We start from the raw sequence: 27,171 nt of genomic DNA on the forward strand, positions 1-27,171 counted from the left end.
TACCGCCGCAGCCACCGGGGCCTCGCAGGGGGGGCGGAAGCTGTCACCGGTGTCCCGTCCCCACCGCGCAGCGCCGGTTCCTGCGGGACGCCGTTACTTCCCCCCCGCTCCGTTACACGGCGGAGCGTTAAACCCGGCAGGGCCGGGTCCCTCCCGGGGCTCCACGCTCCCGGCTAGGGCCCAGCACGCGGCCCCCCGCGGCGGGCCGGGGGAGTGGGATGGGGGGACAGCGCGGTGCCCAGGCCCGGGGCCCGGTGCCGCCCCCGCCCGCAGCGCGGCCCCCACGTGGCCGCCGCCGGGGCGCCCTTCCCGGCACCGCCCAATCACCGCGCGCGCCGCCGGAAGCCCCATCCCCGTCCTTCCTTCTCCGCTCCCCGCCAATAGCCGCTCCCCGGTCCTATCCACCAATCAGAGCGAGCGGCTCTAGGTGCCGTCAGCCAATGAGCGCGGCGGCGCGGGGCGGCGGGCAGCGGATGGTATCCCTCCGCCGTCCGCCCCGCTCGGTGTGCGCGCGCGCGCCCTCCTAGTTCGCGCGGCCCCTTTTTCTCCCTCCGCCACCCGCAGCAGCAGGAGCCGCCGCCGCCGCCGCCCCCGCCCCGCCAGGCCGCTGCCGCGCACCCCCTCCCGCGTCTGCGGGGCAGGCCCGGCTTTCTTCCCTTCCCCTCCCTCCCCTCCTCCGGCCCGCCCCGCTCCCCCCCCCCCCTCCCTTCCCCTCCCTCCCGCCTCCCGCCGCCGGCGCCGGAGCCGCCACGCCGCCGCCATGGAGCTCATCACCATCCTGGAGAAGACGGTCTCGCCGGGTAGGGCGCGGCGGCGGCCGGCGGAGGGGGGCGGGTAGGCCAGACCGGGCGGGGCGGGGGCCGCGTACCCCTGAGGCGGCGGTTGAGGCCCCGGCAGGGCGTGGGCGGCGGGGAGGCCGCGGGGCGGCCGGGCCGGGGGCGGGAGGGAGCGGGGCCGGAGTGGGGAGCGGGCCGGGCCGCGGTGCTACCGTTGGGGCCTGAGGGCCGGGCCCTGCGCTCCCGCTGACTGACGCCGGTTCCCCTCCCCCCCCCCCACCGCAGACCGATCCGAGCTCGAGGCGGCGCAGAAGTTCCTGGAGCAGGCGGCCATCGAGAACCTGGTGAGCGGCCGGGGGCGGTGGGGCCGGGCCGGGGACGGCGGGGCTGGGGCCGGGGCCGGGGCCGGTGGCGGGCGCTCCCCTCCCCCCCCCCGCCCCGCCCGGCCAGGCCGAACCGCCATGGAGCGCAGCCTACCCTGCCCGCGCCCGGCCGCCGCGCCTGGCCAATAGCAACGCGTCCTCCTCCCCTCCCAGCCAATAGGAACGCGGCGCCGGGCGGGTGGGCGGTGCCGGCTGCGGGAGCGGCCGCGGGCCATGTGCGGCCGCGGCCATCGCTGCCCCGGGCGCCGCCCGGCCCTGCCGCGCCCCCCGGCCCTGCCGCCCCCCGGCCCCGCTCCCGGGCTCGGCTGCCTCCCCCCGGAGCCGCTGGGGGGTGGGGGTGGCCCCGGAGCCCCGCCGGCCCGGGGAGGGGGGGGGTCAGGGGAGGTCAGGGGCGGCGGGCGGGGAGGGGAAGGGGGGGGTGGCGCGCAGCCCGAGGCGGGGGTCCTGCTGGGCAGCCGCTGGGCATGCGGTGCTCCTCGTCACCCGCTTTAAAATAAAATTGAAAAAAAAAATGAAAAAAAAAATCAAAAACCCCAAAAAGCAAAAAAAAATAAAATAATGGGGGGGGGAACCAACCCATTCCCCCCGGTGCCCCCGGGGTTTGGGGGGGGGTGGTGGGGTGGTGGTGCTGAGCTCGCAGGGATCCAGGGAGATTTTTGCTTAGTCAAGGTGTGATGGTGCTGCAGCTGCCCCAGGGCTGGGTTTGGTGCAGGGGACATGGGGGTCTCCCACTCACCTTTCCATGGCCAGCAGCACGGGCATCCTCCGCGGGGCTGGGGGGGGGTCACGGCGCCTTTATTCCTATTGCTCCGCTTTCAGGGGTGTGCCATGTCCCCTGGTATCAGGTTTGATGGAGCCTTTGTGCTAAACCTGGGGTTTGAGTCAAAATTCCCTAAATTGCTGCTTCTTACATCTCACAATTCCCACCCCACCCCCCCCAACAAGACCCTGGATCTGTGCATGTGAAGTTTCGGGGCGATGTGCTCGGGCTGCTCATCATCCTGAGTCGAGGGATGCACTAATTTCTGCAGGAAGGATGCACTAATTTCATTTAGACTTGCAGCCTGGCGAGAGGCAGGTCGGGGCAGCCAGCGGAACTTGTGCTGGGACCTGCATGTGACCTGGTGGGATGTGGGACGGTCCCACCTCGGGAAGGGCAGGGGCTGAGGGGCTCCCCGCAGGTGGCAGGGGTGCTCAGGGGCTTGGCGCTGCAGGAGGATGAGGCAGGAGGGTCAGGGTGTGGGGCTGGGGGCTGCTCCCCACCCCCCCCGGGTCTGTGGTGGGTGGGAAGGGGTAGGAGGTACAGGGTCGAGCCAGAGGTTCTGCGCCCAGGGCTGGGAGCGACCTCCCAGCTGATGGAGGTGCGTCTGCAGAGCAGCTTGTTCTTCCTCGTCATCCTCCTCCTCCTCCCCGTTGTTAATTTAGACCCTTTTCTGAGATTTTCATTGACACTTCTGTGGGTGTGGGAGCTGAGGTCGTACGCATCTGCATCTGCTTTGAGTCTCAAGGCTGGAAGCCTTAATGTGGTGCTTCTCTTGTTTTAGCTAAAATTATTCTTAAAGCTCCATGAAAAGACACTCTTTTTTTTTTTTTTTAATTTATTTATTGCTAATTTATGAGTGAGAAATCCAAGGACGCTTCTTCACCTTTGCGTTTTAGTACAGTTTTCTTCTCAAAGGTGGCAGCAACATTTTTATCTTGTCCTGTGAACTTTTCTTGAATGGTTCCCCACTTTCATTAAAATCGGTGTATAAAACGTGAGCAATCCTGATGGCTGGGAAGTGGCTTCATGTGGTATATTTGTAGGGTTTTATCTATTGCATTAAAATATCAGTGTCTTTAACAGCCTACACCCATCACTTCAAGTGGTCCTGCAATTTTTGTTTCCAAATTCTGCAATTTCCATGTTGAAGAGCAATGGATAGCCCAAGTAAAAATTTTTTTCAATGATCAAGCCCAGCTTTTCCAAAATACGCAGAGTGCAGGGTGCTGGGCTTTTGAAAGTTAAATTAGCTTTAGGAAGGGCTTGGAGTTAGCTTTAGGAAAGGCTTGGAGTTAGCTTTAGGAAGGGCTTTTTGGTGCCCTAAAAGCTTTGTTATGTGTCTGAAGTTGTTACAGAGGCTATAGACGTGGGTTACGTCTGACTATATGTTAAACGTTTTCAGGAAAACTGTGTTCCTGCTTGGTGTGAGATGGCTTTGAAAGCGGTGCAGCTGTTTCCACTATTTCCTAGAAAGGTTTTCTTATTCGGCAAGACGCTTCCCAGGGCCAGCGAAATGGAAATGCTTCGCTGCTGAAACTTTAGCTGTGCCTTGTACCCAGCGGAAGCCTCTGAAATGTAAAGCTGTCAAATCGGGAAGGGGTTTAAATGCGGAGGCATTTCTCACTAGCTCGCACCAAAAGCAAGTGGCATGGATGTCAGGTATTTTTATCCCTGTGGACCCGTTTTTTGCGGGGAGCCGTCTTCATCTATGTCTGTGCACCTCTGAATGCAGAAAAGGGAGTTTGTCATCCTGCAAACCTATTTGTAACACGCCAGAGGAGCGTCTGACTTCACTTGGATGGTGGTTTGGGTGTTCGCTGTGAAGCGAGGAAGTAGGTGGCAGAGAGTTACCCTTTGCCACGCTTGATATCCATCCAGAAAATACATATCTTGGCATATGACCCCAGCAGTTTATTTAAAGGAATCCTTAAAGCAGGCAGGAGCACGGAAGGTAACAGTCTCTCGAATAAGCTAAAAAAGACCCAGCAAAGTCAGTGCCTACTTACGTTGCCTTCCAGCGGTTCTAATTAGGAGCTTAACGCCCGTAATCTTGGGATAGAGCCGCCATCCTTGCGCGGCGGCGGCGCTTTGCTGTCGGGCTGGTGGAGAAGGAGCTCCCCGTGGGTCACGGGCTCTTCGATGGGTGGCTGGGGAGGGGGTTGTCCCCTTGCGGGTGGGACAGGGGGGTGGGCGCTGAGCCCTGCTCTCTCCCCAGCCGACCTTCCTGGTGGAACTGTCCAGAGTGCTGGCAAATCCCGGCAACAGCCAGGTTGCCCGCGTGGCGGCCGGCTTGCAGATCAAGAACTCCCTGACATCCAAGGACCCCGACATCAAGGCTCAGTACCAACAGAGATGGCTCGCCATCGACGCCAACGCCCGCAGGGAAGTAAAGAACTACGTAAGTTTTGTGATTTCAGGTTCTTCGCCTGTCGCTTGCTCACGGGGGGGCGGTGAGCGATGAACGTCGCGCCCATCCTTTCCCACCCGAGGGGTCTTCTGCTGGCTGCTCCCTTTTCTGACACAAGCAGCATCACCTGCACTTGCTTGGGCGCTTTGGTGCTCGTGGCTTGTTTCCTCTGTGCATGTATCGGGGTAAAAGCATGGCAGCGGGTACGAGGCTGCTGCTTTTCAGTCCACACCTATAAAGGCTTTTACAAGGAGCCTCCGAATAGTTGTGCAGCTGTGGGAGCTGATGGGCACGGCTTCCCCATGGGGTGATGGCAGCTGGGCTGGGGTTGGCTTCTTCCTACACTCAAACAGCTTCCCCAGCTGTTTCACAATCCACGTTAACGTCATTGAGGCGTGCTCTGTGTCCGAACACACGTGTTTACGTGAGACCTAGCAAATTCTACGAGTAGAATAGGGTCAAACATTTGCAAGTTGTAAAGGGGAAATGATATTCTTGAATTTTCACGCAGCTGGGGAATTTGCCTGATGAATCCTGTGCTGTTGGATAGCTGACGTTCAGGATTTGCGATGGCAGAAGTGGTGCCTTGCTGGGTTTTGGCTGGTGGGGAGCAAAGGTGTGCAGCATTCTGTAAAGAGATATGAGTTGGCTGCACACTTTACATATATTTTTTCTGTTGATAGAATCTGCAGCTAGCAGAAGGAGGTGGGGCAAGCATGGTGGTGATAGCGAAGGGGCAACTTACACTGTGAATGGGAGCTGTGGTGGTGGGTACTGGTGCTAACAAAACCAGTTCATTACTGTTTTCTGTCAAGAAACAATAGGAGTACGGTATTTAAGTGGATATATGGAAAATGAAGGCGTATAACTGGCAGTGCTGAAAAATGCACGCCCCTCCATATTTTTAAGAAACAGTTATTGAAGAATACCCCCAAAAAATACCATTCTTCTAATTGATTGCTATTAAAATGAAAGGAAATTATTCAGCCCTATTCAGATTATCTTGGCATAAACAGCCCGGTATTTGAGGAGGGGGATTTTTAAACCATAGTTTGTTTAGCTTTCGCAATTTTGCTTTGTAGTATGAGCGGGGAGGAATTGTTGGGTGAGTCATCGTTGTGCGCTACGGCGTGTAGCATTGTGTCCGGGATTTAAAGGATGTGGTAGAAGGACGTGTGATGGCACAGCTGTATCTGGCTTCCTGAAAGGGGCAGCCGTGGCCACGTTCATTTCAGAGATGATTTGCCCGTGGTCACGGCTGTGTTTGCAGCAGGAGAAAGCAGAAAACCAAATTGCTTTACTGGGGAGGGGTCATGTTTGGGTAACACCGAGCGAAGGCTTCGGTGAGGAGGCAGCGCCCGTTTCCCTTCGGTCACTGACATCAAACCGTTGCCTGCTGATCTGTCCCGCAGGTTTTGCAAACGTTGGGGACAGAAACGTACCGGCCCAGCTCAGCCTCGCAGTGTGTGGCCGGCATCGCCTGCGCAGAGATCCCCATGAATCAGTGGCCTGAACTCATTCCCCAGTTGGTAGCGAACGTTACGAACCAGCACAGTACGGAGCACATGAAAGAGTCGACGTTGGAGGCCATTGGATACATCTGTCAGGATATCGTGAGTACATTTTACGTGTTATGGTGGGCACATTTTAAGTATTATCCTGAGCACGTTTTAAGTGCTGGCCCAGCCTCTCCCCAGCACAGTTCTCTCTTCCAGCCTTCCCTTTCTCCCACCTCTACGCCCCGTAGGCTCTGATGCTTCCCTCTGGCTGTCCTTTAATGTTTCTCCGGAGGATGCCTCTGTGCTGGCAGAGCGATGGGCAGTAAACGCGCGGGGATGGTGTCTGAACGGACTGACCCGCTTTCGCAGCTGAAATCCAGGTCACCTTCCATAAGGTGCAGATTTAAATCTATACGTCGCTGCGGCCGTGTGACGGTGAGGGCTGCTGTTGTAAAACTTCAGCTGAACGTCCACTTGTGTCAAATGTGATGAGTGATAATCATTTGATTCCTTTTTGTGTTGGGGAAGCCCGACAGCTCCCCTCGTCTTGCGTGGGGACTCCCTTTATTCGTAATTTAGGAATTTTTGATGCGCGGGCAGGAATGTTGAGCTCTGAGGCACCTTCTGCAAAAGGTCTCGCGGTTCTATCAGCGTAGCTTGCAGCATCGCCCTGAGTTGCATCAAGTGTCTTGTGTAGATTCCGTGCAAAAACCCTGTGCGCTGCCTGACCACTGGAAAACAGAAGTGGCTGCTGCTTTGTTGGTGCCACTGAATGCCTGGGAGAATGTATGTGTCGCTGGTTGAACCTCCGGCGTAGTGAGGTAGAAAGAGAAACATTCGGTTTGGTGTTTTCATCAGGCTGCAGGGGACTGGTTTTACTGAGGGGAGGGGGTGGTTGCTTCGTGGAAGGGCGGATGGAATAAAAGAGGAGCTCCCCAGCTGCGTGTGGGGAGAGCTCCAGGTTGTTTGTAGCCAGTCTGGGCAAGGCGTGAGCGCGTGTTCCGTGTTTCTTCGGGTGGTTTGTATCCTTGGCCTCCAGAGTTTTGGATACCCTGGCTTGCTGGTTGGGTGTTTTGTAACCAAGATCTCTTGGAGCTTTGTCGTTTGTTAGTCACGTTGTGATACAGTTTGTGACGGGAGTTTGGGAACCTGCTGCTGCATAAATCCTGATGTAACAACACCGTTATTTGGGCATCTCGCGGTTTTTAAATTCACCACCAAGAAAAATTAATCTTTAGTCTTATGTTCCCAGCTTTATTCTTGAAGCCATACATGCTTAACAGTTCCTTGTCCTTGCTGCTGGTCCCAGCAATGTGGTTTTGCCCTAGATCTAAAAAAATTGGCAACTTTACCGATAAAAATCTCAACCACAACTGCTGGCATGGGCTTCTGCCCAGCGTATAAAGGAGCTGGAAATGAGTCACGTGTGTTTTACCTTCCTGATGGAATGAAGTCAAGCAGTCTAGAGCTTGTTGGCTGTTATTTGGGACAGTGGCATTGATTTGGCATGGACACCTTGAGTGTCTGGAGTGTTTGCGCTCAGTTCAGTCTCCTCTTCCCTGTCCCAGAACCTGTAGAGGTGGAATGGTGTACGAATTCCTTGCAGTTGTCTTCTGGTCCTGCCAGTGAACAAAGGGCTTCTTGGCCTTAACGTCTTAAAACTTCGACTTGTAGATTTCAGGATCCAACTTAGTGCTTTAAAATGTGGAGAAGGCTATTCAGCTGGCAAATAACTCGATCAACGCTTCTTTTAGGATCCAGAGCAGCTTCAGGACAAATCCAATGAGATCCTGACAGCCATCATCCAGGGAATGAGAAAGGAAGAGCCCAGCAACAATGTGAAGCTAGCAGCTACTAACGCACTCCTGAACTCTTTGGAATTCACCAAAGCAAACTTTGACAAAGAGGTGAGGGGGTCCCGATTCTTGACCTAAAATTCCAGGGTTGAATCCACGGTCTATGATGAGAAATCATGCACCACGCTGAGTTTTGATGCATAATTCTGTTGCAACTGAGACTTGGATTCATTTCTGTAAAGCCGGGATGTTCTTGTGGTGGTGGAGAAACACTGTGGGAATCTTCAGAGATTCATCAATGGAAAGGGAGCGTCGTTGAGTTGGGTTTTTTTGGGTTTTTTTGGTTAAATTTGAACTGACCTTAGAGTTTAGCCTATGAGACGCTCTGCTTCCTAATCAAACTCAACCCTAATGCTGCTGTAAGAGCACAAGCTTGGATCAGCACTTTCTTTCGAGTGGTGTGGCAGCAATCCAGATTTAACTTTGCCTCTGAAAATCGCTGGGGGAGGAAGGCCTGCAAGAGTCTTCAGAGCAGGGGCCTCAGAACCAGGGTCTTTTCAGAACAGACAAATCAATAGATTTTTTTTTTTTTTTTTTTTTTTTCTTGGATTAAGTCTATCCTCTGGGTCTCTACCAGGGAGAGCGTGGGGAAGATGGAATTAATGTTGAGCCTTCAGCTAAGAAGGTCTTTTAATGACACCTTTCCCTGGTCAACTGTTCAGTGGAGGTTGATGGGGATCCGCTAGAGTCTTTCAGAGTTTGAGGTGGGAGGTGCACGATCCATTCGGAGTGGATTTCTGTGGGGCTGCAGGACCGTAAAGAACCTGGGCCCAAGTCTGTTCCTTCCTACCCAAATGCAAGTATCCAGGTACGGCCCCGCAAGGAATTTATGTCCTGACTGAGCTTTGAGGTTTCTTGAACAATTCCTGAAATACTTCAGGAAACAGCAGGGCTTTCTCTTCTCCCCCCAAAAAGCTGGTGTCTTTAGGTCTGCTGTATCTATCTAAGGCTTTTTAAAATGGAAGCTTGGGATTCTCCTCTTGGAGAAGAAATTATTTAAAATACTGCAGTGAATAGTACCTGTACCGTTCCTTGATCTTTAGAAATGCTGCATGAGCGATTGTCTTAGTCCAGGCTCAAAGTCCACCCTCCACAGGAGGACTTGCAAAGACTTCTAATGATTTTTGTAAGGCAGTTCTAACGTTCTTTTATTTCTTCTTCTAGTCTGAAAGGCACTTTATTATGCAAGTAGTCTGTGAAGCAACGCAGTGTCCAGATACGAGGGTGAGTGAAATTAAATGCTTGATTTGCCGCTGCAGCTTTCTGGGGATCCAGGCTAGAACCTCCAGCATCAACAAACAGTTGAAAAGCGTTACCTGAAATAAACAGTAATTCTGTTAAACCGTTGGTGCACATGTAAGTGCTCAAACAAAATGGGTTGTAAAGTTAGAAGCAGTAAACTACTAGGAGGGTTTAAGTCACGTATGAAAGACCTTACTAGGTAAGGAGGAAACTAAATCAGCAGGAAGGCTGGGTTATTCAGCTGCTTGGTTTTGAAAGCGCTCGGAAAGGTCACGTCTTTGATCCATTTTCTACTCTGGCAGGTACGAGTGGCTGCCTTACAGAATTTGGTGAAGATAATGTCCCTTTATTATCAGTATATGGAGACATACATGGGTCCTGCGCTTTTTGCTGTGAGTATTCGGGTTTCTCGTGTGCGGTTGCCTGATCTCCCCGTACTCCTTTGTCCTAATGTCAGAGGAAAAGTTTCTTTCGATCCTGGTTTGTTCTTCTTTCTTCGGCTGCGACTGCACGCTGTGAATCCCTCTCCTAGCAAAATCCATAAAACCAACATCGGGGTTTCAGACTTGAGACTCCCAAAGTCAGGACAGTGCAGGTTGCTTGACTGGCTCTGCAGCCCTCCTGGGGTGCTGGTGGCTGGTAAACCTCGAGATGAGGAGATTGTTTTTGGAACAATAACTAACGTGGCATCCAATTTTAGGCAATCTTGAATCTCCTGTCAGTTGGGGCACGTGTTTCAGGAGAAATAACTTGTTCAATGTCCTTCTCTTCCCCCTCCTTGCTTTCGTGTTTCTCAAGATAACTATCGAAGCAATGAAAAGTGACATAGATGAGGTGGCTCTCCAGGGGATAGAGTTCTGGTCAAACGTCTGCGATGAGGAGATGGACCTGGCTATAGAGGCGTCTGAGGTGAGCTCCAAACGCCCGTGAGCTTCTCTTTGGGAATGCCGAGCCACATGCAGAAGTCCTGCTGCTCTCCCAAGTGGAATGGTGTGGGAGAGCCCATCAGAGCCCCCCGTGCGGCACGCCTGGGTCCGTGACGGGGCACCGTGCGCCACTCCGATGCGACGTGACGCATGGCTGTGACAGAAGCTGAGCCCCCAGCTGCGGGAAGCCCACCCGCCTGGGTTTGTAGCTGCTCACCGGGGTCCCGGCGGCTGTCGGAGCCAGGGTTCTGCTGGGGGTGACACAGACACAAAGCTCGTAGCCAACGTTGCGCAGGGGCTGCCATTTGGCGTTCCCTTGAAGGACTCTTTATTCTGTAGGCTCTGCAGCCTGACAAAGTTCTTCGTGTAGCTCGAATACAGCCCCTTTTGCTCACTAGATTACGAGCTGCCTTTTTAAGTGAGCAAAACGGTTTTACTGCCAGCCTAGCTGGGAATTGAAACTACCGGAGATAAAGCTTCTCTGACAGGTTTGATGAGAACACGCTGTGACACCCGAGTGCTAGCTTTCTGCAAACGGTACCTGACAGCTACCTGATTCCATTTTAGCCTTCAAAAGTCAACTCGAGCTGCTTCTGTGAGGTTAACCCAAACGTGCACTAAGCGTGTGTACTAGGCATAGTATAATACCAGAAGGTTCTCGGTATCCTGAAGATCTTTGAGCTGTTGCTTCATTAAGACAGCATCTTGAATGGAGATATACGTACCGCACAGAACGGAGAGCGTTCCTTGAACTACCTGCTCTCCTGGAGGCCTGGCAGACTCTGTTACACCAACATGTAAGAAATACGGGGTCTGTTACAGGCACGAGGGACTTGGCCCTACTCCAGTGCGCAAAACGATTGATCGCATTCTAGATAATACTTATTTATAAGTATAAAATTATAGGATGAAAGTAATCATCCCATACAATGGATGGGGCTGGAGAGGAATTTGGGGTCTTGTTCTGCATGCAGATGCTGTTTGCATAAATTAGCTGTAGAGATCAATAATAGCTTAAACTTTGAAGGGCTCTAGATGAATCATATCCATCTTTAAAAGCGGCTAAATATATATTTATGTTGAATGCCCAAAAGAGTAAGGATAGCAAGGATAAAAGGACAGGCGGCAGCACGTAGGTCTAGTTTATGTGCTGCAGACCTTTTGCTGCTTCTGCTTGGGGTCATTTGTTAATTATACATAACTTCAAACTGAAAATATTTATATTTGTACCGTGTGAGGAGGGGCTCTCTACGTGTATGGAATGCCAAATTGAACTTGCTGATGGAATATCTAACTGGCATGGGTGCAGGGTGTCCTTGAGGTTCCCGTGTCTTACGATAATGTAAGGTTTGTGCTGGGGAGGAAAGTGTGCAGAAGACAAATTTGCATCTACTGGAGTTGGTAATTCAGACCTCGGGCCTATGTAGCCACTGAGCATCATTTTGTAACCTTTTATTTCTAGGCAGCAGAGCAAGGAAGGCCTCCAGAGCACACTAGCAAATTTTACGCGAAGGGAGCGCTACAGTATTTGGTCCCGATTCTAACACAAACGTTAACGAAACAGGTGAGTTGCGAAATCCCCACTGCGTGTCCACCAAAACCACCTCCTGCGCCTGCTGGCAAGTTCTGGGGCAGCGATGCTGCTGTTGCGCGGAGGAAGAAATTGTCAGTGGAGGCCGTTGCTCCCTTGCATAGGTGACTCCTTGGTCCCAAAGGTGCTTTAGGTCCCCTTGGGTCGTTTTTGAAGAGCATCTGTAGTGGTGGTTCTCGGTCTGCCCCAAGGCATCACATCACGCACCACCGACCGAGCGATGCATCGTTTTTTAGGGCTGAGACTGCGGGCAGGGTCGTTTTCGTGCTGAATACTGTTAACAGATGCTTGTATTTATGGTTTCCGGAGGGGTTTGGTAGTTATCTGTATTCCTAATGAAACCTTTGTGAAATTAAAACCGACGTGCACTCTCTGCGTCATTTGAGATCCAATTTCTGGAATTCTTTGGCTTTACTTCTTGAACGGTGAGGCCCGTGTTTATTTAGTGCCCGTTAAACCCTTCACAGGGACTTATTTGGACTGTGTTTCACAGTCTAATCAAAATTAATGGAATCGCTTGCTACAGCAGGTCTAATTATAAAATAAAACTGTTAATTAAGCCATACAGGATGGAGTTCATTTGTCTTCTTGCAATGAACTGGGAAAACGCACGGTCCTCTCAGTGAATCCAGGGAATTGTTTCCCTGTTTTTGTTGTTTAGAGTCCAGGGAATTGTTTCCCTGTCCGCTCGGATGCGGAGATTAAATTGCAGGAGGTTCTGAAGTGCTTGTTAAAAGGGGAAAGATAAAACAGATAAGAGAAGGCAGGTACACAGCTTCAAAGGAATTTGGTAAGTGGCTGAGCTAACACCCGGGGAAATGAGCTATTTAACCGGTACAGTGGGCTGCTGCGCCAGGCGGTGGCATGGATCAAAGGAACAAAATCCCAACCTCGATGGGAGAGGAGCAGATTTGGAAGATGCATGAGGCTGCTGTAGGTGCGTCGGTGCGTCACAAAAGCGCGAGCAGCCTCATGCCGGGGTGGATGAGGTGTGGCTGATGCGAGTAACTCGGGTTGCCGGAGATGTAGCTAGCACTTCCAGACCGGAATTAATTTCTAAATATAGCACTTGGTAATAAGGGAGCAGTAGATCCAGCAGGATGCTGCTGCCTGTGATTGGGAAGGGATATTTTCCCCAAGACTGACCAGGGGTGCTCTCCTCCTAGGATGAAAACGACGATGATGACGACTGGAATCCCTGCAAAGCGGCGGGTGTCTGCCTCATGCTTCTGGCGACCTGCTGCGAAGACGACATTGTTCCTCACGTGCTGCCCTTTATTAAAGAACACATTAAAAATCCAGATTGGCGATACAGAGATGCGGCTGTGATGGCTTTTGGGTGCATTTTGGAAGGACCAGAGCCTAACCAGCTCAAACCACTAGTCATACAGGTAAGATTTATTGCGTTCCCTTGGAGGCTTGTAGAGCGAAAACTTTCTGCTTTCTTTGGAGGACGCCTGCTTTGTACGTTGCTGTTCTTAATGGAAAGCAAAAGGATCCACCTTTTGATCATGCTTTAGAGAGATTTGGCAGGCTTAGGGTGGGTGGTTTGGTTATGGAGCTCTGATCCGCAGCGACGGGATGCCTGACTCCGTGTGCCTCAGTTCTCAAGTCTTGCCCCTGGGAAATAACCTGATGAATCTTAAAATACCAGAACAACAGCTCAACTGGATCAAGACTGTCCCATCCGTCGGTAGCTCAAAGGGGATATGCTAAACCCAGAAACAGCAGCAAATTCATATTTCCAGATATCGCGCGTGATCTCATCTTTCTCCTGTCTGCGGTTCCGTTCCAGGCAATGCCGACTTTAATAGAATTAATGAAGGACCCCAGCGTTGTGGTTCGAGACACGACTGCTTGGACCGTGGGCAGGATTTGTGAGATGCTTCCCGAAGCTGCCATCAATGACATTTACCTCGCTCCACTGCTGCAGTGTCTGATGGAGGGTCTGAGCGCGGAGCCCAGGGTGGCCTCCAACGTCTGCTGGGTAAGGCGGCTGCTGGACCCGAGAGAAGTTTCGAGCACCGAGGGGAATGCAGCTCATCTTCCCATCCGTGAATACACACGCGGATGTGTAATGCACGCTGAAATGGATGGCAGAGGTGACTCATGGCTCGGTCACCCAGCACACGCAAGTGTGGTTAACAGTGAATTATCTGGGGGCTGCTTTGTGGCTCTGGTAGGAAAGAGTAAAGGGGAAAAACGGATTTTTTAATTTTTTTTTAAGGAGGAAACTGCTCATGTTCGCTGGGCGTAGAAGCTGCCCTCAGTTTGAGAATTCTATGCGAACTGGTGCGATGGCTGTTCAGAACAGGCACGCTGGGGTTTAGCTTTTTTTCTTGGGGGCGGCTGGGTTGTTCGCTTCATCTTAAGGGAGAGACGAGACACCTCGTTTTCCATCACCAAAGCCCGTGTCTGCAGTGGTTCCAGGGCCGAGCTGAGGAGCAGGAGGGTTTGGTTTGGTACACTTGGAGAGCTGCAGTCCCTCGGGCTGGGTTGCTAACTTCACTCCCATCGTCATCACGATACACGTCTACTACCGAGTAGCAGAGCTGATTTTTCGCTGTGAAGAGGCTGTGTCCCTTACTGCCTTTTACGAGAGCTGCTCAGTAAGAATTGAGCTAGAGATGAGTATTTGCGTGTCAAAACAAGTTTGAGAAATGAGAGAATTTGTTCTCTTCATATTCCAGAGGTTTGAAGGCTTCTAGTCAGCGCAGAAGCTTTTCCCCAATCCGTCGATCCTGGCAAAAGTCCACGTAGCTGTGGCTTTTGTCTTCTGAAGAGGACGACTGCGATGTGTTTTTTAGACTGAAATGAAAGTCAGGAGGCTTTCAGCTCCTCTGAGCCACCTGTCTCCGAGCAGTTACGAGTGCTCCGCAGTCGGGAAGCGGAGCAATCCGCAGCCCTGTCTAAACCGGGATTTTAACTTGGGAGGGTGATGATGCTGGGGAGGGGGTAGAGTCTGCTGTCCGTACCCCGTGAGGTCCAGTCAGTCTGCCCCTGACCCCGTTTGATCCTGGCAGCTACCAGTTATCGAGACCAGTAACGCTGCCTCGCCGTTAACGTTACCTCGGAAATCTGGGAAAATTTGGCCGCCGTTGCACCAAGTCCTGTGCCCTGGGCAGTTAGCTGTTGGTGACGGGAGCTGTTAAGCCTGCGTGTGTTTGGGGGGTTTCTTTGGGGTGGTTTTGTTAGAAAGCGGCTGGATCGTGTGTTTTTGGGGTGAACTCAGCTGGGTAATCGCGACGGTGCTTCTGTGTTTCAGGCGTTCTCTAGTCTTGCTGAAGCTGCCTATGAAGCTGCAGATGTAGCTGATGATCAGGAAGAACCAGCAACCTATTGCTTATCCTCTTCGTTTGAGCTAATAGTTCAGAAACTTCTGGAGACTGCAGATAGGTAATACAAAACTGCCTGGCTTCAGCTCTGCAAAGATGCTTTTATTTATTTTTTTTTAATTGTTATTATTATTACTTCAGGCTCTTGGTGCTCTTGCAGCTTAGATCTGAATGGTGTTTTATCAGAACCGGGCTTTTTTGGGATCATGTGGCATATTGAATGCTAATCCCTGGGAAGGGAGCCGTTCACACGGGATGAGTTCTCGGTGGTTTGTCCCTACCTGCTTTAATAGGTCCGGGGTTTCTCCAGGAGTGCCCCTTCCCTGTTGCACTTCGAAGCCTCTGAGCACAGTTGAAGGCTACGCACATTTAGTCAGAGCCTCTTCCAGGTTGGCTTAGGAGGCCGCTGGATAATCAGAATTGCAGCAAGACATAATTAGGACGATCCAAACCGTATCGTCCAGTTGTTTTACTGTGCTTGCTCCGCGCCGTGGCTGTTGCTGTAGCGTCACATCCACCCCATCAGCACCGGCTGCTCCCGGAGGAGATGAGGACCCGGTTAGGCTGGGTACCCTCCTTTGCCCAACTAAACTGAAGCGTAAAGAGATGAGGCAAAATACTTATCTCAGTTCTGCAGCTGCAAAAACTAAAGGTAATACTGAAGTTTTATGCGACCTTCGAGGCAGGATACATCTTGACAGCTCGGAGTTCAATCCTTGGATCAGTCCAGGCGCCTGTTGAAGCCTTTTGCTGCAGGACTCCTTCTCCTTACGCGGTGTCCCTGTCTGAACGGTTCAAAGTCTAAACTCTTCCCGTCTAATTTACATCCGACCAGCAGCGTGGTGTCTAGCTCGAGGCTCTGAAGCCCATCAGTCATCTTAGCGCAGATTTCAGCTGTCTTTATTTCAAATTTGACACCCTCGCTGACGGCTGGGAGGGATGGCGGTGTGTAATGTATGCTGCTCACCTCCCGAGACCATCTCCTCCCAGGCAGGGGAGGGGTGGCTTTGAGGCTTTTTTTTTTTCTCTTCCTGCACTTGCTGCCGATGCCTGAAGATCCTGGAAGTCATTATTAACAGCAAATGGAAAAAAAAAAAAAATGTTCCAAAAGTGGCTTCACAAATTTCATTTACTTTCAAGTCTTGGAATACAGGCGTGCAAGTGCTTCTGCTTGTCACAACACTAAAATCTAGCTGTTACCGATTTACTAAAAAAAAAATAAAATCTCTGTTTCTAAGCAAGCTTGAGCACTGGGAGCTGCAAATGTATTCCTTCTGTTACAGGCCTGATGGACACCAAAATAACTTGAGGAGTTCTGCATATGAATCTCTGATGGAAATAGTGAAAAACAGTGCCAAGGACTGTTACCCTGCTGTCCAAAAGACAACTCTGGTCATTATGGAACGACTTCAGCAAGTGCTGCAGATGGAGGTAAGGCAACGGGGTTGTAAACCCCCGTTACGGTGAGGAGGTTGAGGAAACTCAGGTGTGGTGGTGGCTTTATCTGGTGTAGGGGGGTTGGAAAAAAAAAAAAAAAAAAAGGTTTTGGTGCTGACTGCGTATAGTATGGTATAAGGTGGTATTTTGGGTTTTTTATATCGATAGGTAGATAAGTTTCCGAACAGCACTTCTTGTCTTAAATTGGAAGAAACATTTAGAATTGAATCTCTGGAACTCTTAGTGCCATCAAAATCTGCTGGGCTTGCACGGACCATGGTGCAGGCTTTTCACGTGCGGCATTTTGTTCTTTTTCAGTCTCATATCCAGAGCACTTCTGACAGAATCCAGTTCAATGATCTTCAGTCTCTTCTTTGTGCTACTCTACAGGTAAGTTCCCATCTCCTGCACTCGTGGGTATGGGCGAGAGGTGATTTTTTTCGAGACGTTTCTATGCCCCTGGGGACGCAGTCGTGGTCCTGTTGACGAGCTCTGCGTAAGAAAATTGGATCTTGTGTCCCAGCTGATGTGTAGGAGGTGATGCAAGGTTCAGAAGGCTTCAGTGGAACAGGACTCGGGAAATTTAGGGCAATATGGATAAAGAACACCGTATGCAGCATGGTAGAGATTGTATATGCCTTCAGATTGGCTCTTAGGTGGCTACAGGCTGAACAATCACTTTGGTTGGCACAGACGAAAAAACTCCATAATGGCTTTAATTTGTTCATCTGCCTCTTGTGGTTGGTGTTCTTATTTAAAACGGCACTAATTAAAATGCACTGAGTGCCCTTGAAATTAAACAGCTGGTAATGAAGGGCCCCTGTGACTCGGAGTGCCAGCGCATTGCAGTTCCTCCCCTTACTCCTACAAAACGGCCACTTTGGGGGGTTTTGGCCCCCCAAACTGCTCAGGCGAGTCCTCAGCTCGCCTTTTCTGAACTCACGTGGTGTCTGATGCTGAGGCTTTCCTGTCTGCGCTGCAGGAGGGGTGCTCCTGTGCTGTCATGCCTAGCTTATTAACGGTGACGAGCTTTAAAACTCTGATAAGACGCAGGTTCAGCGTCAGCGCAGCTCGGGGAAGAAAGGAGTGTTTTCTTTTGGAGGTGTAACCGGAGCGCTGTGTAACCTGAAATAAAAGCAGGGCAGAGCACTTCCCTCTATCAGATTTATCCCTTTGGGGGTGGGGTGGGGGTGCCTGTTCGCTGCGGTTCCCTGCCGTTCCTCGTAGCCCAGGCGCAAGAGCCTTTTCCTCGCCCACAGGTGACAACAGCCGGTTTGTACCTGGGTTTGCTTCCCGTCCTCTTCAGCGAGGTTAGGAGGTCTCCGGGGGGTTGTCTCCAGGTTGTTTTGAGACACCGGTAACTCCATCCTCCTCATTCAAAAGCCCACGGCATCAGCAGTTCCTTCCACTCGCCAGTTTTGGGGATAATTTATCAAATAATGGGTAGATGGGAATAATCTGCCTTTCCATGGGCTTTAACACGGAGGCTTCCATACTGGAATCTCCTTTTGGCCCAGCGTGATCACTGATCCTTTCAGGACGGCGTTGTTTGCCTGTCGGAAGCGTAGGACAGGTGGAATTAAACTGCTAGTTCTAATTTGTAAACGTTGTGGTTTTTCATTATTGCAAAATCCGAACCGTCAGTATTTCCATTAGTTGCAGCAGATCCTTAAGTACCACTCGGCGGAAGCCAGCAGAGAGACTCTTTTTGGTGTTACATAGTCAAATATACTATTTTGTTACATAACTTTTTCCTCTTCTGCTGGAAATAAAATTCTGAACATCCACCAGAGGAAAAACATTTGTTAATCTTTAAAAGGAATGAGAAAATCAAGACCAATTATTTAAACAGTCAAAGTCAATCTCTTCGGAGTGACTCAGTTCGAAGAAGCAGACTTGAAATCATTATTTTCCTCCGCAGGTTAAGCAATCAGTCTTTCTCGTTTCATAGGAAATGCAAATTTATTTGAAATCGGGATCCGTCAGAGCTGTGTTCTCTAGTTCACATGCTGGAAGGGGATGGTCAGAGCTGTGCCGTGGGAGCAGAGCGTAGGTTAAGCTCGGGATAAACTCGCCTGGGGATGCTGCTGTGGTCCTTCTGCTCTGTAACAGAGAGCACATGTGGGCTCACCAGCCTGCTCTGCTTGTGTCTAAGTGTGTAAGAACTGCCTCTGCTCTCTCCAGAAATCAGTTTTGCTTTTCGGTGCTAAACATGTTCCTGTAAACGTATTTTGCGTTGGTAGTATGTTAATTTATTCTCCATTCATCCTGGCTGGGAGAGGTTTGACTGCAGTTAGCGGTAAGGACACGCTTATGTCGGAGTTGAACAAGCAGCATTTCTGAAGTTTTAATTCCATGGTTTAGAAGCAAAGCTTATGTGCAACCCATACTTGGCAGCCGGAGATCGCAGTCACGTTGCTGCGATGGAAAAGGGCTTTTTTTTTTTTTTTTTTTTTTTTTTTTTTTAATGGGGCCAAATTTGGGCTGGTCGCATTTAATGCCAGCTTAGAAATGGAAAGCCTGGAGAATAGCCTATGCAGCAGGAAAGGTGGATTCAGCTTGTTCTGTAGCTGGAAAATTGAATGCGGCTAAAATGAATGGGACTCTGCGCTTGCACTGACAAAGCATATTTTTGCAGCCACAGAGTTCAAACAGCAGCTTCACTTTTAGCAGCCCGACGTGGTCACGAGTGTTCGGAGCTAGCGCAGGGGATGTAAAGGCGTGAGCCAGCCTCGCATAGATGGAAGCGATGACAATACTTTTTTTTTTTTTTTTTTTTTTTCTCCTTTCCCACTTAGAATGTCCTCCGGAAGGTCCAGCACCAGGATGCTTTGCAGATCTCGGATGTGGTGATGGCATCTCTGCTGAGAATGTTCCAGAGCACAGCGGGCTCGGGGGGCGTGCAGGAGGATGCCTTGATGGCAGTCAGCACCCTGGTGGAAGGTCAGTATTGTGCCGCGGGGCGAGGCAGAGCTGCCTCGCTGCCTTCTCCGCTTGAAAACACGTTGAAAAACATTATCCTGGTTTTCCTTGAGGAACAGTTGTGACCACACGTCTCGCCACGTCTGTGGAGCCGAGGCTGGCTGGCTGGGCTAGGCTGCGGTCGGTGATCGGATGGGTCGGTTGTGGTTCATGATGTAGCTACGATGCAAATTCTGCCAGGAAAAAACACTGCGCAGGGCCAAGCCCGACGGGGACCTGGTCTCCTCGTGGTGCTGCAGGACGGATTCAACGTTATCTTAACGATTAGTGCTCGCTGCTGCCTGTGACCCACGGCAGTTTGGTCAGTGGCGGATTTACAGTCGTCGTTCTTGCCTAGAAGAAGTCACGGCAGCAGTGGTGGGCGTTGGAGTGGGTTGGGCTAGGCAAAGGAAGTCCAGTTTGGGCTGTGGTGGTCCAGGCAGTTTGAGCTCGGTGGTTCAGGTTTAGAGGCTGGTGGCAGTGGCGTCATCCGGAGCTCTAGGGACGCACGTGTGAAAGCTGAGGCGCCGCTGGAAGGCTGTACGTCAGCTCGTTGCCTGACGCTCCTGCCTTGTCCGATGAAAGCCGTGCGTGATTTGGAAATGGCCTTCAGGGAGATGAGTTTGTAGAGATGCTGCTTTGAATCCTCCTTTTTTCCTGAGGCTGTTACCCTGGCTAGCCTGCGGGGCTCTGGGCAGGTGACAGGACCCGTTTCTGGTAGAATCACAGGATGGTTGGGGGCAGAAGGGACCTTAAAGCCCACCTGCTTCCAGCCCCCTGCCCTGGGCAGGGGCACCTGCTGCTAGACCAGGTTTCTCCAAGCCGCGTCCAGCCTGGCCTTGGACAATTCCGTGCCTGATTGCTGAGGACACGGAGCACCTTGTAATTGTGGCAGAGTTTAATTTTGGCATTTTGGAGTTGGCTCCTGCCAACAGTAGCACGTGCCGGAGAGCCAGCCCGTGGTGGGTACCCGGGCAGCCTTCAGGGGGATTGCCTGAGGAGGCTGGGTGGGATCGTTGTGAGCCCACCAGCAAGTAAAAGTGAAAGTTGTGTATCCTCTTGGGACACAAGCCTTTTCGCTTTGGGATAGGTAAGGCTGCGTGCGTGGTCTTGGCAATGCAAGTGACTTGAGGAGGTAGGAGCTGGCGGAGGGGAGCTGAAGTATTTTACTTTGGATATTGCCTAAATGGAAACATCCCGCAGAGCGCCGGGCGTGACCTGCGCGGCTCTAACGAGGTCGAGCAGCTCTTTCCAGAAGGAAGATGTTAGATGCTGTGGCCATAAAGCCGTGTGAAAAGGCGTAGAGTTTTCAGCTGGGTGCAACGTAACCATGCCGGGCGCTGTCAGAAGTGTGCTGCCACATCCCTCTCCCGGGTCTGCGCAGCTGGGAAGATCTCAACGTCCTTTCTGAGCGCAGGAGGGGGGTGTCTGCCTTCAGAGGCCTGCAAGGAATCGAGCGATTTCATCTCAAACGTTTAGTCCAGATGGACACGTTTCACTAACGCTCAGTCATCGCGTGGTGTCTAGTGGAGAATTAATTTCTTGTGCTTCTGTGGATGGTGCGGGTACCGGGTTTGGGTGGGATGGAATGGTGGGCTTCTGTCTTGTGGAACTCCAGCAAATATGTCACAGGTCGGGATTTTCTTCTAACTAGAATATTTTCCCTGCACAGTCTTAGGTGGAGAGTTTCTGAAGTACATGGATGCCTTCAAACCGTTCCTTGGCATCGGACTGAAGAACTATGCCGAGTACCAGGTAGAGGTCAAACCAGGCAGCCCCGTGCTCACAACATCGAAATCCTTCTCTGCTCCCAGGTGCTGGGTTCAGCAGGTGCATCCGTGAGACACCACAGCTTCTGGTGATGAAACCAAACCCAGAGCCCCCTAGACTTTTCTCTAATTACTGGCCACATGCGCAAATTCAGTCTCTGCTCTGTTTAATTAGTGGAAGGCTTTCGTCGTGACACCTCGGTTTTCACGGTGGCTGCATATTAGTTGGCCTCGGTGAGGGAAGAGGTGGCTGCCGGTGCTGTGGTTCCTTTAGAAGGCCAAGGCACGGCGCTCGGCGAGGGGTGGGTGTTCAGACCGCCCGGCTGCTGCGTTTGGCAGCGTTTGTTCAGAGCGGGGACCTGTCGCTTTGGCGGCTGGATCTCCTGCCCTCCCCCTTGGCTGAAGCTCTTTGCAGCTGTGTGACACAAACGAAGCAGGGACTCGTCAGCTAGATGAGATGAGGGTGGTTGTTCTTGGTGGTGCGATGGCTGCACCATTGCTTGGTGCTTTAATAAGCTGTTGAGGATGGAGCGTGGAGGCCTGACTCACTGGGTTGGGTGTCTCTCTTGCTGTTCTGTTTGCAGGTTTGTCTGGCTGCGGTGGGCCTGGTGGGTGACTTGTGCCGAGCCCTGCAATCCAACATCTTGCCTTTTTGCGACGAGGTTATGCAGCTGCTCCTGGAGAACTTGGGGGTGAGTGTTTACCTTCTCATTAGCCAGTTAGTAACAGTTGGCTTGCACGCTGAGAAGAAAGTGGGAGGTGGGAGAAGCAGAAGTGTTAGGCATGCTCTGAAGATCTTGTGTTTGACAACTTTTTTGCTTACTATTTGAATGGAATCCAGATTTATTGGGGGTAAGGATTTACACTTCAAGTCCGTGTCTTGATGTATTAGCTTCCCCCCCTCCCGCTTCAAAAGAAGTCCAACTGGAGGGCGCTGAAATCTCTTCCAGAACGAAAACGTTCATCGGTCTGTGAAGCCTCAGATCCTCTCGGTGTTTGGCGATATCGCCCTTGCCATCGGAGGAGAATTTAAGAAGTACCTAGACGTCGTGCTGAACACCCTGCAGCAGGCCTCCCAGGCGCAGGTCGATAAGGTAAGCCGCCGGGGCACGCTCCCGTGAAAATCCCGGACGAGCGAGGGCTGTGCCCGCGCCGCCGGGGCGTTGCTGCAGGATGCTCTCCCGTTGCCTTCCCAGTCCGACTACGACATGGTGGATTACCTGAACGAGTTGAGGGAGGGCTGCCTGGAAGCTTACACCGGCATCATCCAGGGACTGAAAGGAGACCAAGAAAACGTCCATCGTGAGTAGCCTGTGCTGCCGTGTCGGCTCTGTGCCCAAAATGACAAAGGGAGGTAGGAAGAACTCTGCTTGGACGAGCTGCTTCACGGTTGTTGTCACGTCCATGGGCACATCCTCGTGTATTCCCATCCGTGTGGGTGTGAATGTTCCGCTGCTGTGAGCAGGGAGTGGGTTTAGAGCCCTTCGCTTACGATTCCTCTTCCTCTGGCAGTTTTTCCCCTCCCCGTCTCCAAGAGCCTGCCTAGGGTCCGATCCTGCCTGCCCAGGGGTGGGCTGGGGTCCCTTTTGAAGGGCATGAGCCGTGTTTCACCCCGCTCTGACAAAGCTCTTTGCTTTCAGCGGACGTGATGCTGGTGCAGCCCAGAGTAGAATTTATTCTGTCTTACATCGACCACATCGCTGGAGATGAGGATCACACCGACGGAGTAGTGGCGTGTGCTGCCGGACTCATAGGGTAAGCATCCTGATCTGATTTCAACCGACAGCAGGCTCGTTAGGTAGATAAAAAAAAAAATCTTTGTACAACTGCCTTAAATGTTTGAGGCTGCGTTTTTATGACTGTCTGAAGCGTTTAACATCAGGTTGGAGTTTTTTTACCTGGTCTGGTGTTGGATGTTTAACCCAAGGTGTGAAGCGGTCACGCAGGGTGAGGGTCCTTCAGCTGACAGGGTGAGAACCAGTAGGTAGGAGTGAAAGTTGGACGTGTGTTCCAGGAATCCCGGCCAGATCTAGGGTTTTTCCAGGATGACCTGGGCTTAAAAACAAAACACCCCACCCTCGATGCCCTGGGTGCGGAGGAACTCGGGTCAGGGTGTTTTAATCTTTTCTATTGAATTTAGGAAGAGCTGACGGGCAACACTGGGGACATCGGTCTTTGGACAGGAGATTGAATGTCTCCGGTTAGTCACAATTTCAGAGAACTGTTCAGCTCTCCTCCTGCTGAAATTAGTGACCATATGCAGCATTTTAAAAAGGACATTAGCTGTGAGTCAGATTTCTTTTTGCTAGCAAGAGCCGATCGGAGTGGTGCTGGCACATCTGTTTGTGGTGCTCAGCCTCAAAGCCTCTCTTTCTTCTTCAGGGATTTGTGTACAGCGTTTGGAAAAGATGTACTGAAATTAGTAGAAGCTAGACCCATGATACATGAACTGCTAACTGAAGGAAGAAGATCCAAGACGAACAAAACAAAAACCCTTGCTACCTGGGCAACTAAAGAACTGAGAAAACTGAAGAATCAAGCTTGGTAAGGGATGACACCCACCTCTTTTTACACACCCACCCACCTTTTCATGTGGCGTAATTATAAAATCGGCTAAACTCCTGAGCCTGGGAGAGCCGCCGCACAAAAGCCTTGTTCTCTAGAAGGTTGGGTCGGGTTTATTTTGCTGTAAACAAGCCCCGTCGATCAGAACAAACACCAGCCCCAGGGAGGCGGCGAAGGCGCTTGGCTTTGGGCAGCCCAGGGGAGGGCGGCTGGCGCCGGGGGGTGCGTCGCCCTTGCGCGTCCTGCGCTCCTCCAGGCACGCTGGAGTCCAAGCCTCGGCTCCTCGGTCCTACCTGCAGTCCAGGGAGCGCCGGGGTGATGCTCTCAGCCTTACGGTTTAGTTCGAGCCAGCCCTGGGCGGAGGCAGGGTGGTCCTTAGGGGTCCCTTCCCACCTGAGATGCTCTGTGGTTCTGCCGAAGCGCCCTTTGAAAAGAGCAGATGGGGGGGGGGGGGTGATGGTGTGTCTGCTCCAGCTTCCTCGCCCCCTCCCGAGAAACTCCTCGGTGCCCCTGTCCTTTCTCTTCTGCAAAGTCAATTTTTCCCCACTCTCTGCTAGTCCGACCTCCCCGGCGTGGGCTTTCCTGGTGTTGGGGTTCTTGTTTGATGAGCCCTTTCTGCTTGCAGATCTGTTACCATTGGGATGACACCCGAGACCCCCACTGGAAATCTCCAATCTTTTGAAAAAACCCGGAAGTGAGGAGTGTGCACGGATGCTGAATGTTTGGGAATGAGAGGATGAGTGAGTGAGGCTTGAAACACACCACATTGAAAATCCCGCCACAGCCCCAGCAGCAGCACTGACCTGCGCAGGGAACCTGCCGTCGGCCACCGTCGGGAAGAGGGAGCGAGCGATCCCTGGCCGAGTCACGAGCGAGTCTCTTCTTCCGACAGACCAGGACTGGCTTCTCCGTCGTGGCCGGCGCAGAAGGGGGGAGCGGCCGGTTTGGAGGAGAGGAAAACTGGGTTCAGCTGTGGTGCTCTTGGGCTGAGGTCTGGTGTTGGCTGCTGGAGAGAGAGACGGAGCCGGGGTCTCCAGCCGCCTGCCGTCACCTTTGCCACACGATGCTGTCGGTGCATGGGATAAAAGGAGGGGGTGAAGGATTTTCAGTCTAGGAGTGAGTGTGTGTGAATGAGGCGGTATCCACATTCTCAACTTCAAGTCATTGCAGTTTATCTTTTCCCGAGAAAAAAAAAAAAAAATAATAATAAAAAAGGGTTAGCTGTTGCATTTCATAAACTAACCGAAGTTCAGTCTACTGATGCAGCGTAAGAGATGTAAAAAAGAAAAGAGGAAAAAAAAAAAAAAAAAAAGAGAAAAAAAAAAGAAGAAAAAAAAAAAAAAAGGAAAGTCGCTCTTTAGGGCTTTTTATTTTAGGGAAACACTGACGAATGTTCAGAGCTCCCGTTCTGAGTGACGCTTTTCATGATCTCGTTTCATCAAAGCGCCTTTCCTTCCTTAATATTGTTCAACTGTGAATGTAGAAATGGGGGAAAAACAAAACTCTTGCGTTAGAGGGAATAGAAATAAATTGTCTAACAAGATTTCAGGCTTCAAACAAACACAAACAAACATTAAGTGCTCCGAATTGGCAGTGAGAACGCAAAGGGAAAGATCTCTCCTGACTTGTACTGTAGCAGCCCGAACACCCACAAAAATTGTGCCAAAGAGTTGAAAAACAAAATAAAACTTCAGGTAATATTTTGGATTGCAAAATGAGGATAAATTCAATGTTCAAACAAAATCTGATAAAATGCCATTTGGAAACTGCTTGGCCTTTTGTGCTCTTTATTTGATCAAATTTAATGTGGTATTGGTCTCTTGCTGCACTTCAAAAACAAAAAAAAAGGAAAAAATAAATTTATATAAAATATATATATACTGACTTGAGCTTACACAAGACGGCACTTGTAAAAGGTTATATTTTTCCACTGCAGTTGAAGATTAATAAAATGGTGTCAAACATTCCCCAATACTTCCTTTTTGTATTCTTGGTCTTTCCAGTAAAAGGGGAACCCATTAATTTTTTTTTTATTATTATTTTTCAATAGAGTAGTAACAGTCTGATGGGCAACTCGGAAATTAATTGGCTGTTTGCTGCTTCCCCAGTCATGCAACGTCTTTATTTTCACATGAAGGATCAGAATCTCTCATTTCCTCTTAAATGAGACTTTTGCTTTTGAGGAACGGTCCCTTGCTTATCCTAGATTGTCAGCAATAAGCCAAGAAAAAACGGAGGAGGTGCAGGGTTTTGAGACTATTTTTCATTTCATTTTTATTAATGCAGCTGTTGATATTACCAGCATTTGAATCTGCAGTTTAACATGGGCATTTTTAAAAGCTGCGTGTGGGAGGGAGAGTAGAAAACCTTAGCCAGTATTTTTTTTCCATTTTTCTTTTTTTTTTTCTTTTTTTTTTTTTTTCTTTTTTTTTTTCCTTTTCTAAAAAGCAGGCAAGGATCTGCTTTATTCCCCGATTTCCTTTTCCCGGTCTGATCCTAGGATCCATGACAAATGGAATCCACTTTCGTTGCCCATCTGCACTGCAGCATCCACAATAGCTCTTGTACAGGGTATCAGATATGTGCCTTTCAGTGCTGGGTTCAGATTGCAGTCGAAGTGCCGACTTTGAACCAGTGTACAAAAAAAATAAAATAAAATAAAAAATCCCAGGTGTTTAGAGGAGAGGAGGAGCTCTGTGAACTGGGAGAGCCAGCCAGCTCTGGAGCACGGACTAGGGAGAGGCGCCTGGGTCACGTTTCTAGTAATGCCTTTTCTTTTTATTTTGTTTCTCGAGGTGGGGTGGGATTTCCTAAAAAAAAAAAATATAAAAAAAAGAAAAAGCCATTCCTGAAGTTGGGGAGGGGGCGTGGAGGGAAGAAATCTGATCATTCCTCAGTGCTACCTGTTTCTGTCCTGTGTGGCTGTTCAGCTGTAGACAGCAGGAGAATAAAGTACACTGAGACAGTAGTGGAAACAAACCTTGTGTCTGTCCTGTTTGTTTTGGGGCTTTTTGGGGTTGGGGTTTTTTTTTTTATTATTTTGTTTCAAGGAACCGGTTGTGGAGAGCGACTGCAGCGGGGCAGGCTTCACCCGCGCCAAGTGGGGAGTGGGACCCGCTCCGCAGCCCGTGCCCGTCACCCTTGGTCCTTCTGCCGGCTGCAGAAGGAGCGCCAAGTACCGATTTTATAGACTTGTTTTATTTTTTAAGAGCTGGTTTCACTGCTTGGCAGATTTAATTAACGGAATAAATAATTGATTTGATTTTTTTTTTTCCTCCTTCCTCCCAGTGCCATTTCAGCACTAGAACTGCAAAGTGCGTGTTTAATGTGATCCTGAAATTCCAGCTCCAAAGCCAGTTCCTTTATTAACTTCATTTTGTCGGTTTGTCAGTCGCACCCGGTGAAGGACCCGGTGCTTCCACGCTCACCTGCATCCCCACCGCGATGCCTTTATCCCACCGTGACACCGACCCCGCGCCCCCTCGGTAATATCAATTGGAAAGGATCGATTACTAACGAATCGGTAGGACTGATTTATTTACCTTCTTAAAAAAAAAAATTAAAAAATAAAGCTTTATTTTTGTTTTTCTTACTTTTTTTTTTTTTTTTTTTTTTTTTGCTGCTTCATTTTTCCAGAGCCTGCCGCATCTCCTCCTGCCAG

The 27,171-nt window shown here is 50.8% G+C and overlaps 1 protein-coding gene across 2 annotated transcripts; it reads left to right on the plus strand.

The window, feature by feature from the left end:
- Positions 1-486: 486 nt before the first annotated feature.
- On the plus strand, positions 487-25,484 carry KPNB1 (karyopherin subunit beta 1). Of its 2 annotated transcripts, XM_056362305.1 has the most exons (22): positions 489-800; positions 1,062-1,120; positions 4,138-4,320; positions 5,742-5,942; positions 7,583-7,735; positions 8,849-8,908; positions 9,229-9,318; positions 9,725-9,835; positions 11,315-11,416; positions 12,610-12,834; positions 13,239-13,430; positions 14,709-14,839; positions 16,062-16,209; positions 16,534-16,605; positions 19,014-19,158; positions 20,849-20,931; positions 21,530-21,637; positions 21,896-22,039; positions 22,142-22,247; positions 22,586-22,700; positions 23,328-23,489; positions 24,136-25,484. In XM_056362305.1, coding segments are annotated over exons 1-22 (2,631 nt in total). In that variant the 5' UTR covers positions 489-760; the 3' UTR covers positions 24,137-25,484. The 2 variants fall into 2 exon arrangements, with proteins under 2 accessions (XP_056218279.1, XP_056218280.1); XM_056362304.1 differs by lacking the exon at positions 24,136-25,484 and having other exon boundaries at positions 487-800; positions 23,328-23,493.
- Positions 25,485-27,171: the final 1,687 nt, after the last annotated feature.

The sequence above is a fragment of the Falco biarmicus genome, chromosome 17 (assembly GCF_023638135.1).
Source record: "Falco biarmicus isolate bFalBia1 chromosome 17, bFalBia1.pri, whole genome shotgun sequence".
NCBI classification, from domain to species: domain Eukaryota; kingdom Metazoa; phylum Chordata; class Aves; order Falconiformes; family Falconidae; genus Falco; species Falco biarmicus.

Excerpts from the sequence above, each read along its gene's own strand:
- KPNB1 (XM_056362304.1), top strand. The coding sequence starts at position 761 with ATGGAGCTCATCACCATCCTGGAGAAGACGGTCTCGCCGG. Across the intron at positions 8,909-9,228 it reads CGCAGTGTCCAGATACGAGG|GTACGAGTGGCTGCCTTACA; the intron begins GTGAGTGAAATT and ends CTACTCTGGCAG. Across the intron at positions 9,319-9,724 it reads TGGGTCCTGCGCTTTTTGCT|ATAACTATCGAAGCAATGAA; the intron begins GTGAGTATTCGG and ends GTGTTTCTCAAG.